The following is a 13,007-nucleotide window of genomic DNA, read 5'->3' on the forward strand; positions in this document are numbered from 1 at the left end:
TAGGCGTGTGTTCTCCAGTGTGTATTTCTTACAGCCCATTGCCTCTATATCTATATCTCTCTGCTCGTCCTTGTGATGTAACGGTACTCACAGATGAACAAAGTAAGTTTCGGTGACATAATCAGTTTGTTCCCTGGTTATTATCCTGGTTAATTACATCCATCAGCTGTGCAATAAAGATTCAATTGAAAATATCATCAAAGATCCTCAACATAAATTTCCCCCAGGTGCAGGGGTTTAGTTAATGTTCCCTGAGGGCACCCCGCAGAAATGCAAAGTAATTCCTCCTCTGCTCTGATATGGTGCTCAAGACGTGTGTTTTAGTGTCTTGTTAAAATGCTAACTATGTTTGAAATAAAGTTTGAAGTAAGGCTGGCTCATAAAGTCTGATATTAAGATTTGGTGCAGCTGAATGTGTGACAAACTGGCTGAATATGTTGGATTATGACCTTGGAAACTGTGTAGTTGTCCCTTGATGGATTAAACCTATCCAATCAATCCTTCAATCAATCAACTAATCATTAGATCGATTTGGCCGCACAGGAAGTATTGCAATAACCTGTTAATGGCATGCAGTTCTTTTTGTTGCAGAGGATGCATTGTGAACGGCATCAGAGGAAAACAATAGTTACCACCTCAAGTTCTTTTCTTCCCCTCCTCAAAGTGTTTCCGGGACTGGTGGGTTAGGGCCATGTCCGTTGCACTGTACAAAAACAGCAGCTGCTTCAAAATCCTTTGCCCAGGAAGGAGACGCTCTTCAGTCGTCTGTGATGCTCATGAAATGTCACACCTCGTTTTTATAAATCCTGTTACTGCCAGAAATCCTCCTCACACATTACAGCTCGCCATCCAGGGAGCCGAGCACAGAGGGAGTATGTCAGAGGGACAATTAAAGAGCAGCGACTACATACCAGCGAGATGTCTTCAGCACAGGAATTATCGTGTTACCAGGACATCTAGTTGTTTTTAGGGATGAGGGTGAGATAATGAGATTTATTTGTTACTTAAATCAATTTTTTGCACAGTTTCCTTTATTCGTTGGCTAGTAGAGACAGTACTTTTCCAATACAAACACACATTCAATACACGTTACCAGTGTTTTATATTTGCATGCTCTAATTACCGCCTCCCTCGGTTTTGGAGCAGAGATGATGATGGAGCAACTTTATAATCAGTTGAAAACAATTCTTATCAAAGCAAAGCATATCTATATATAGTGTACTAAATAAGACATAGGAACAGTGCATTGCAGCCGTTGGGTACTGAGCGAAGGTTCCTCTAATTTTATTCCTATAATGAGGTTAACGTGCCAACTTGCCAACCGTTGAGTCTCCTAGCGGGGGCATTAGCTATTCTGCTAATAGCTGTAGCATAAGCCTGTGGGAAGATAACTACAGTACATGCTGAGAGTAGCTTGCAGCCCCGGTGCTGCGGCAGATGGGAGTCCTGATTTGTTTTTAATGCATCACACACGTGCCATCGTCTTGGCCTGGCCACCTGGTCCTGGATATTGCCAGTGGAAGGTCAGAGGAGATTTGTTCAGGTGTTGGATTCTCACCGGAGGAGCCCACATCAGTATCCTGAGTGCCTTTGTTCCTGGTTGCGTCGTTACGGCATCACTCAGGCTTCAAGGATTAGTTGATTGTGACGTGGTGCTGATGAGTCCAGATTTGAACCCATATGGTCTAAATCCAGAATTTTTTTGCATGTGCACCAGGTTTGTCTGTACCCCTTTGTATCGGCCCCTTTGTATTCTCCGCTGTGCCGATGGAGCAGATCGAGTGGTCTGAAGATGTGTTTCCACAGCAACAGTGGCAAGGCTGGGTTCAGAGGGACTATTGTGAATCTTTTATGACGGACCTCATTACGGCTTCCTGGCGTCTTTGTGATCACCCCGCACCAGGAAGAACACAGAAGGTGTCGCTGCCGCCGCCAAGACCTTCTTGTCCACCCTCTTCAGATAACAACCAAATACTGAGAGTCCACGAAAGACACCCACTTCAAAACAACCGAGTGCCTGTGGTTGCCTGGCACCCGGACCCGACCTTAGAACTATGGTGCTTAGGCTCAAAACGCACAAACCGGAGTGAAGGAGGAGTGAGTGAGAGAGGGTGAGATTAGTGTAGAGACGACAATAATTACAATCAGTGCCTGAATGTATTCATCATATGTATAAACATATATTTGAATAGCAGACAGACGTCGGGTCTGTATAAAGATATACAATCAGCTGTTCTCGTCGCCAGCCCTGGAGGAACTAAGGATACTCCACCCTGTGATTTAGAGCCAATTTGAAATCAGCCACAAAGGTCGTGCTGTTTAACCCTAGTAAACACATGAAGGTACAGCTTGTTGCAGTTTAGTGTCACCCCCCCTTAATCAGGTGATCTCAGTAATGCTGTTTGCTTATTGCTCGGCTGTCGGTAGGATTTGACACGGTTACAATTATCATTAGGCTACGACTAGTGTCCTGCTGACTGTCCCTGTTAGGCAGTGGTCTAGTGGCAGAAACTTGAACTATGGGCAGAAAAGGTCTCTGGTTCGTCTCTGGTTCGACTCCACGGAGAGACAACAAAAGACGAACCTGGATTGATCTGTCCAAAAATCCAAGAGAATTCTCCCTACCCTGTCTAGTGCCCCTGAGCAAGGCACCTTACTCCCCCAACATCTGCTCCCAGAGCGCCGTACATGGTCGCTCACTGCTCTGTGTGTCCTGCACCAGATGGGTTAAATGCAGCGGTTAAATTTACCTACCATTGCATGAGTGTGTTGTGCATGTGTTTGGTATGAATAAATGTGTCTTATAGCTAGTTGATTGAGATGATTGAACGGTCATTTATCTAAATTTGTTGTGCATTTTGAATACCGCAAATGCATTGTTGTGCTCGGATGTGTAGATTGTAGCATAAGGACAAATTGATAAATCTTTACATCTCTCATAGTTAGATCTTCAGATAAGGGAAGATTCATACACAGATACATTGAGTAACTAAGATTTATGGTATGAAACTAGTGTCTCGTTTCCTAAGAGCTGATCTTGTATGTCAATCGTTGAGGATATTCCTGTCATTAACAACAAATGTGTGATATGTTAAATGTAATAAACCTTGATCATTACACAGTGTCCAACACAATCAAGGGATTTTATGTTTTTGTATGATTTTCTTCACGCCTTTTTTTTTTTGCTCTGTACTTAACTCCAATTTGCACAAATTTGAGTCCAGCTCAAGTAGAAACATCACAGTTGGAATTCATACAATAAATGCGAAATAGAGATATCGTACTACACTGTGTAGATTAGCAGCAACCAGCTAATGATCACAAACGCTAATTATAATTAGCAATTCACTTTGCTGTTTTACTTAATTGGTCGTCTCACTTCAGTTTTATAAACCCGCTGATTAATAAAGCAATGTAACAAGGGCCTCTTGTTAATAAGAGGAGCCTCCCGTTCATGTAATAGATTGGACACTTTTGACTTAATTCAAGCCCCTGGTTTGTTTCTATTTACTGCAAATACAATGAATTCAACCATAAAAGATGTTTTCACGGTCGTTGCTTTAATGAGAGCAGCAAACTTTTGTACTATAATTATGCAGTAGCGCTGTGGGTGAAAGATGCTTTACATCCTGTACAAAATCACAGGATCATGTATTTTTTGTGTGAAGTATAAGTATGTTGTTAATTTATGCCTATCTTGTGTAAGTACTAAATAATGGTTGATACAGCTGTGTAGATGGAGACATCGGGGACATGCATACATTCATACATACAGTATATGCCATATGCAGAATGCTGCTTATAGAGTTCAGCTGTGTTGTTTCTCTCTACACCCTCACTACTCTCCCTGATATAAATAGGATGGACAAAATAAAAGGATCAATGAGTATTAACACAATGTGCTTAAACACAATCACCATAAACATTCTGTTGCATTATCGTTAGCTGGGTTGCACTTGACGATCCTGCAAATGAGTGAATAATCCAAATTGGCTTTGCTTTCCAATGACGGTTTTGAAATATTTAAAACGTGTCTGTTGTCATTTTCATACGCAGGAGATTCATGCTCAGCTCCTTCCTTCGCCCCCACCATTTTTTTTTCTTCACATCCTTCAAAACCACAATTCCCTTCCATTCCTTTTTGGCTGTCACTTTTAAATTGGAGTTGGCATTCTCTGGCTGCCTTTGTGGCACCGCTACTCCATAAGAACATGCCCGGGGTACTTTGCCTCTCAGATTATAGATCTTACTGTCGCGTCGTGCTGCGGCTGTATCAACAGTATAGAATATTTCTCAGATGTCACTCCAGACTCTCGACTATGCCTCCATCTCCAAAAGCCTGTTTCTCGCCAGAGTTTCACTCTTACATCATCTCCTTTAAGAAAGAAAGAAAACACACAAAGGCGAAATTACTCTGCCTGGATGTCGATAGCATTTAAGGTCTCAAATGGATTTTGGGGCTTTGGTGTGATAAATTTGAAGCAAATGGGAAAATCCTTGCTTAGTTCAACTGAAATAGGACTATGGGCGATTAAAGAAGCGCTGTTTGAGTAGAATAATGTAGGAACTGTACTAAGACAGAAGGGGATTTTGTATTTAAGAGCTGCAAGTTTTTTGAATCCTATAGAGAAACCTTGTCTTTGTGATTTCAGGGCTCTCAGCATCAGGGCTTCTTTTCAATTTAAATCCTGTCCCACGATTTCAATGAAGTACAATCTGAACTAGTGGGTCCATTTGTAAATAGAGGGGAACCAAAACAGGCTGTGAATTTTAAGACTCGGTTCATTGGTCCGTTTCTAAGCAGGAAAACTTTCGAGTTCTCGTGCGGTAGTCGTTCTCACTTTGGCTTTCTCAGATTGACGCTGGAGGAAAATGGCGAGGCCGAGTAACAAAGAGCGACTTTGCAGCGATCGCCCGTGAAACCAGACGAGCTCTGGGTCCGTCCGGGCGGCTCTCAAACACCTCAGTGTGTCAGCGGTTATGCATTGGTCACGTCCACGTAGCGCTGAGGTTAAACAGTGGCTCACAAACAGCATTTAGCTCAACAAAGCTTTCTCTCTCTCGCATGTCGGAAGTCGTCAGTGTTTCGGTTGTGCTGTGAACTGGTGCTGAACCTCCACTCGTTGGCTCTGTTGTGCCCAAAGGCTTCGGCGAAAACATTGCGTCCCAGCTGGTACACATTAAATAACCCACACTGCAGTATTTGACTCTGTTTTTGCCATCATGGCATCCGACAGATTTTGTCTGGAACATTGAGTGCAGTTCAAGGAGTTGTCTGCTCTCCTGAATGTCAAGGTTTTTCTCGTTCGCGGCAGACAATGGTTCTCATTGTCAGGTTCTACTTTCGGACCAGGGAGACATTATCATAATTTGAATTAATGGATTAGTCACACATGGCTGGATTTGGCTGATAGTATTCCATCATCAGATTACAAATCCCCCACGGTGATCTTTTGTATTTAACCTAAAGCTTTGCAGTCAATTGTCGGGCTTGTGAGGTTGTAGCCGCACACACACCATGTTTTACTGATGGAAAAATTTGTAAAGTTATTTCTCCTATCAAACAGACCTATTGTATCATATGTTTCAAGGATGGTCCTCGTGCCAATGTACTTTTCCATTTGAAAAAATCAACCTTGCACCATCTGCAAGAGGATCATTTTTTTAAACACTGCATTAAACGATGGTAACCATAAATGAAAGCGTGAAGCACTAAGAGTGTTTCTTTATTTCCAGAAGGCCGTACACATGCACCCACACACGGAGGAAACTGCAGTTCACTTTCATCTGTCTGTTTCCGCTCTTTGTTTTTGTTCACATTTAGCCTAAAGTGGCCCCTGCAGATCTACCTTTAGCGCTGTAGCCTTCATTTCTTCTCTCTAAATCCAGCTTTATTCTGCGCCTGCACACACACTCACACATATAAATGCAGGAGCCCTCCAGTGTTATGACGGGCCCGGGGCTTGTGCAACACAGTAGTGACACATTTTCTTTGTTCCCAACCTTTAACACATTTGAAAGCCACTCGACGCATGGCAGTTGCCGATATTTCATAAACATTGACTGCAGCACCAAAGCGTCAGAGCATGTGTTAGATCCACATTTTTTGTTTTAGGCTTCACCAAATGGGATTTGTCTGAAATAGGTTTTGCTCACTCTGCAAGACGGGGATCGACCATTTCCTCAAAATGAAACCATACCTCTATAAAACGATTAGAGGCACTGTTCAGTTTTATTTTGTTGAGGACACAAGATGTACCATTGCAATTATGGTCCTTGGTTCCTTCGATGAGAATAACCTGGACAACAGAAGAGAGCTCAAATCAAGTCATGACGGTTCCAAGGTTAAAATATCGATTTGTTACTGTAGTTTTGCTCCGCACTCTTTATTATCGATGAGTACGGTGTTGGTGAGTGAAATTGCAGCAGCCTTCCTTCTCTTACATGTTGTTATGTTTGAAACCAACATGTATTGCAGGAAATCGTTAAGACACTAATGAAATGAATTTGCAGCAGAGCCATCAAGCATGATAGATGTCAAACATGGACATACATCTAAAAGGTGGCGGAACTCAATCATTAAATGGAAGTGTATGGAAACTGCAAAAATACTGAGACAGTTTACGTCGTTGAATGAATTTAAAATTCACTTCACATACACATTGAGGTAGAAACAATTTATTTTCTTCTTTCTTCACATTTTCTGCCAGCAGGTTCAACTTGTCTTTTGGATTTGCCCTGATAAAGACTCCAGACAGGAAAAGCTTTGCCACAACAGCAGAGCTGCAGGATACAAAAGAAGAGATAGATATATCCCTGTACGCAGATGATTACCTTCAATTTCTGACTTAAACATAACTGTTTTGGTTCTTTGTACAAAATGTCCAAAAAGGCTGTGCAGCAACCATGGAGCTTGTTTTGTCAGTAAATATGTATATTGGACCACAGATCTTGACAAGTTACGTAAATGTTTCTTAAAATTGTCTTCTTTCCCTTTTTATCTTTCACTTCAGGCTGTGGAAACCAACCTGGCATCCAAGGACAGTCACTGGATCTATGCCAATGAGGTGAGGCTAAACACACACACACACACACTCACACTTAATGCCACTTGCAACAGAGTGAATTTAGACCTCATTGTCAGTTTGCCTGCGTCAAACAGAGTCTTGAATGCTGCCAAGGCACAACCAAGACACATGAAAACCTGTAAGCCCGTCACTGTTTGCTTTCATATCCAATTAGATTAGCGGCAGATCATTCTTGTTTTATTTTATTTTTTTAATCTTGGCTGCCTGAGGGACTGTGCCATTTTTTGATATTGTATAATTGCCCGGCCTTTAGCTGTTGATGTTAGTGTGCCCCTCCCCCCACAGCACCGGGGCTCTGTGTGTCTTACATTGACCTAAATGGTCTTCTAAAGTGGCTATAACAGCACAAAAGGCAGCTGCACTTTGTGAATACTGAGCAGTCGACCCCGTCTGTAGTCTTAGTGCCTCGCTGCTGTATTTCAATTGATTCAAAGTGATTTGGAGATTGGGGGGGGGGGGGGGGGAGTCATATGATTGACCCAATACTAAAAGCAGGGGACGAAGAGACAATGGATAAAGCATTGCTGCCTCTTGATTAACCGTACCTTGCCGTACTTAATAGGTGTTCTCTCTCCAACACACACACACACACACACACACACACACACATATGCATCACAGTCCTGTGCATTTTAATGAAATATCACTTCCTCACATCTGAACCGGTGCTCACCGCCACCACCCAAAACATGGCACATATTGATCATCACCCGGAGAGCATGATTAATGTGCACGTTGCCCCAGTTGCTCGTGTTGCTTGTGCAGCACCCACAGAGATAATAAGCCTCTGTAGGGGAGGCACACTCTGCTACTGTGTGCTAAATGCATTCTGTGCACAAAAGTTGAAAGCACACACACACACACACACACATTATTAGACTTTAACCAACAAGTTGTCATTTCTGTTTTAGTTAGGAATTCACCATGCTGCATTTCAGTGGCTTAAATATTGATTTACAAAAGTTAATGAGGCTCAATGTGTCGGAAAGCTTCAGCTATCTGGCGGGCAAAATTACCTCATTTTTAGCCAGTAATGAGTTTTCACGGAAAACAACCTTGTGTTGTTGTTTTTCTTTACATAGTTTCCACCGTGTGTTCCACCACTCACACAACAAATATTGATTCACCACAGAAAAGGAGACATTGAGTTCTTTCAAACTTTGTGTGTCGTGCAGCTCAAATTAGAGTATTTTTTGGATGCGACAGTGACGATGACAACTGAAATACAAAGACGTTCAAATAGCACACATCTAACTTCCATAGTGTACACATTTTTATGTGTTTGTGTGTAAACTTCCGATTCACACATTTCTTCCAAAATGCATCCAGAGTTTTAAAACAAGACGATAGTTTATATATATATAATTTAACTAATATCTGAAGCTCTATTCAAACGAATACCTCTGAGTCACTTCTCACAGACATCCACCAAGACATCATCTTTAATCAGAATCAGTGGAGGATGAACTAATAGCATGTTACTTTCTATAGCACATCCCTGATGTTTGATGTGGCTCACTGTGGAGTTCTGTCTCACTGGTAAAACATGAAAGGAACTAATATGCCTGGTTGTCTCTATGAGACATTTCCCATATTCTCTCCTCTCTTTCTTCTATCCCTCAATATATACTTTTTGTTTTCCTCCCCGCTCCCTCTCTCTTGCTCACTTTATTCGAGCCATTTTTCTTTTCTCACAATCATTTTTGTTTATTTCAGAGCTCTGTCCTCTCTCCTCCCTCTCTTTCTGTCTCTCTCTCCATGCCAGCCTTTCATTTCATCATCCAGGATAAACGTTGAAAATCACCTTGAAATGAGAATAATGGAGAAATGTTGCAAAGGCTAACGAGAAAATTCAATTACAACCCATGTCGACCTATTTTCTTCACAGATGTTGGTCTCCAGAGCTCTTCTCATGTGTCGAGGAAAATAATGTGAAACCTCGGAGCACCTTAATAGACCACCATCTTCTCTTTCTCCTTTAAAGTCTTACAACAATAATAATCGTGTAAAATGAATCCAGGCAAGTAGCTACCTACGAAAGATGTATCTATAATTCTTGCTTATCTCTAAAGGGGAACTGGATTTATAGGAAGGTACAAATCTACTTTGTTTCCATTAGCCTGTGATTTCATTGCTAAACAGGTCTTTACATGGCTGATGGCGCAGAGTGCACAAGGGTTTTTAATTTCTTTTTAACACATGAGACTGGGATCAGAGTGGGATTGTTGGATTTATAGATTTGCAGGGTGCCTGCAGACAGTTGCTCCTGGTTGTGACTGATTTTAAACCAGGTGATCTCGAGCCTCACGATAACAGTGGTCCAGAAGATTGTAACAAGAGAAATTAATGGAAAATGTGAAAGGCAGGAGCCACATCAAACAGATGCAAAAGCAACAACATGAATACGAAAAAGCCATTTAGTTCATGCAGTAACTCTACGTTTGAACAATATCATAACGGGTTCAATGTTACAGGACTTTGACATCCTCATAGAAATGTCACTGTAATGTCACTTAACACGACCTCTTCCAGAGCCACAGACGAGTGTCAAATTGAAAAACAGAAGTTTGACAACAACACAATAAACTTTTTCTCTCAAAATAACTTCTCCTCAGTTGCCAGCACTTAGCTGTCAGCTGGAGAGTGGCCTTGATGCATTTTTTAAAACCAAAGGAGTGGGTTTGAATGACACACAGTTCATGAGCCCTACGGGTATGAAAGTTATTCGACACACTAATGACCAGTAAAGTAATCTGTACACAAAAAAAGAGGGAAGCTGCATAATTTGAGTGTAAGAAGTGCTGCAGGACTTGATTTGAGCAGAAGGGCGGGTGGGGGGGGGGAGTGGATGACAGGCAGGCGTACGTCTCCCCCCCGAAAACCACCCACTGAACCGGCGTGCTGCAGCCGCTCGCGCCGCAGAAGGTTATCTGCATCTGACACCGTCTACTGGACTCAGATGGATTGCACATGCAGGGACGATTAGTTTTTTTTTCCTCCTCAAAGGCGAAAGTGGTGACACCTCAGAACGTTTGATGGATGAGGCGGCGGGGTCCGCTGTGACAAGCAAGAGCCGAGGAGGACAGACAGGATGTGACTGATGTCCGGGGGAATTTCCTTATTCTACCGATGCTCTCTCCGCCTCTCGCTTCAGCCTTTCCTCCAATTAGCTCATTGCTCGTTTAAAGTAGCATTCGCATTCATTAATATGCAGGATTTCGTCCCGTGCGGCCCTTTGCATCATTAACCACGAGGAGCATCGAGCCTGAAACTCCACCTGGATGTCAAAAAATGATGTACTCACCAACAATAGGTGACCACAGGAGACGTCCGTAGTCGTGGTCGTAAATCTGCAGGAGCACAGACAGGAGTCTCCCTTCACCAACCGCCTTATCTAAATGTTACCGTTAGTCATTTGCAGTTGAGGTTATTAAGTGGGCAATTCAAATGACACACTGCATGTTTGATTAAATAGAACCCTGCCGCGCCTCCACACTGTAATATAAGTTCCATCATAATAATAAAACCCAAATAACAACATAAAGAGCTGCTCTTTGCATTACTTCCTCAACTGGTCTCGTAAATGAAGGCTGTGTAATGGGATGACCTAACCCTAACCGGGCTTGTGAAAATGAATGTAAAAAGATTTTTCTCAAAAAAATCTTCAGTGATCTCTCCACATTGTTCTCGTGGAGAGATCTACGGGAGTGGTGAGTGGCTAACTCACAACAACAAAAAGCTCCACCATTATGTTGTTGGCTGTGAAGTGAAATTTGGTATGAAATGACATAGAGTTGCTGGTTTCTCAGACCACAGTTTAGAGTAAATGGTCCTTTCTTTGTTGCAGTTGTAGGCAGACTGTTGTTCAGTTGTGGAATCGTACTGTGCAAGAAAACATACAATAAACTGAAAGGAACAGCCTCAATTAGTCTAACCAGCAATAAGACATTTTAATTATACGACATGCTGCTGTAGTTGTTGCCTCTTTTCACAAAGTAACCACGTCATTGCCGACAGTCAGGAAGTTATGGAGGTTTTATTTACTGCCACGGCTGCAACAGAAATTGTAAAAAAAAATCACGACGTCAGACCCTCAGGTACATGTCCAACTTGTTCCCCTAATGATTATATTTCAGTCTCTGTAAGACGCTCAGACACAGACATATATTAATCGTGTTCCAGAGACGACCTCTGAGCCCATCGGCAGATGATGAATTTGCCTCTTGGGGCAAAGGCTAATATTTTGAAGTTTCTATTGTAGACAATGTAGTCTTCCATTAGCTGAACCCTGTTTACAGTCTGAATAGCAATACGAAACATGAAGGGGGTTAGGAGACGTCATTGACGGCTGGATGTTTTGCACCTTTTGGCTTATCTCTATTAACAGCCATCTAAATATGAATTCAGATGAATTGAAAAGCCGATAGCTGATGCAATCTGTCAATGTGTTTGGCCTCTTTTGATCCTCACACACACTTTGAACCTGATAACCAAAGCCTGCTCAAATGTAATTAGTCAAACCAGCAACAGAAACCAGAAGGCCCAAAATCGGATCCCGACAGATTTTGCATATTCACAAGTAGAGTCTGTTTATAGAGATTATTCTAGTTGATATCGTGATGAGTTTAATGCAAAGTGTATTTCTGTGTTTAGATATCTGAGACTTTTTGAGGAAATTAATTATTAACCTATAACATTTTTGCAGATCTGGTTTATTGTGACTAGATGTAAGGACATTTTTCCATATATAAAGAGAGAATAAAAACAGACGTGAATGAGAAGAACAACTTGAATGAATGTCATACTCACGGTGCCTTGTTCTTCCGCCTTGACTTGCATCGCTTCTCAGTTCCGTCGCCTGCAGCTTTAAAAAAAACCTTAACTCCTAATTAAATTGCTGTCATGATTACGGGTACATTTTTTATTTTATTTATTTCTGGTGAAAAGATTAATTACATTGACTGAGCGGCACAAAGGGGAAGATTTAGCTTATCTGTCAGCTCAACTTGATTTGATTAATGTATTTTGGTCGTCGGCTGTCATTGAAACATGGCCTTGCTGTACTACCCTTTTCCAGAAATCTGAGTGGGTTACTTCCAAGGAGCTCAGCACCTGTTGAGGCTTTAATTCCATAACAAAGTCTCTTTATGTCCTTTTTGTTAATAATAATAATGGGACTTGCTCTGCTTGTTTCTCCAGTGATTCTACAGTGCTTAAAACCACAGGACGACCACTTAAGTCCAAAGCCTTGATACAAATCGTTTTTATTCTCTTCATGTACTAATGGTACGACTGCTAAAGATCATTGTTCCGTGTCCATTTCAGAAGTGAACTACATCAAAGTGCCTTAATGACTTAATGGTCTTTACTTTCTCCTTGAGCAGAACTTTAAAGCCACGCATTTCCTCGGCCGTGCCCCGTTGGCCAGTGTCACCGCCGGGTCAGCGTGTGACACAGATGTCAGCCGCGATGTTGACAACGTGGCTAGACCGGGTGGCACAGGAAGTTATAAGCTTGGACGTGAGGGTGCGGCTCTGTGAACCGTGCGGCATAAATTCGTCTGATTAATGTGTCGGCATGAATATTCATTATTTTCCACCTGAATGACTGTGGAGAGTCAGAAGTCAGAGGATAGAACAAGACGAGCTGGAATCACCCGCGGAGTGTTTTTTAACTCAGACTACAGTTAAAACCGGCTCTCATGTTGTCAACTCATTTGGCTCACCCTGAAGTGGTGCTGCACGGAGAATAACAACATGTATATGACACAAGATCTTAACGTGAGGAAAAGGGAAGAAAAACAAAAGGACAAATTGTTTAAAACAAAATCAAGAGCTGAAATAAGATAACATGCAAAGAAAGACTGAGTAATAATGGAGGCAAGATTATAAGCCAAAACGACATGGATGAAACAGAGGA

At 42.0% G+C, this 13,007-nt stretch overlaps 1 protein-coding gene across 3 annotated transcripts in view; it reads left to right on the forward strand.

Annotated features, from left to right (window-relative positions):
• grid1a (glutamate receptor, ionotropic, delta 1a) overlaps window positions 1-13,007 on the forward strand; it is a 261,685-nt gene that overhangs the window by 213,377 nt on the left and 35,301 nt on the right. For all 3 annotated transcript variants that reach the window (XM_062400358.1, XM_062400359.1, XM_062400360.1), the window contains exon 5: window positions 7,014-7,067. In XM_062400358.1, the coding sequence (XP_062256342.1) occupies window positions 7,014-7,067 (54 nt within the window). The remainder of the gene's footprint in view (window positions 1-7,013; window positions 7,068-13,007) is intronic.

Source organism: Platichthys flesus, chromosome 12, assembly GCF_949316205.1.
Source record: "Platichthys flesus chromosome 12, fPlaFle2.1, whole genome shotgun sequence".
Classification (NCBI taxonomy): Eukaryota; Metazoa; Chordata; class Actinopteri; order Pleuronectiformes; family Pleuronectidae; genus Platichthys; species Platichthys flesus.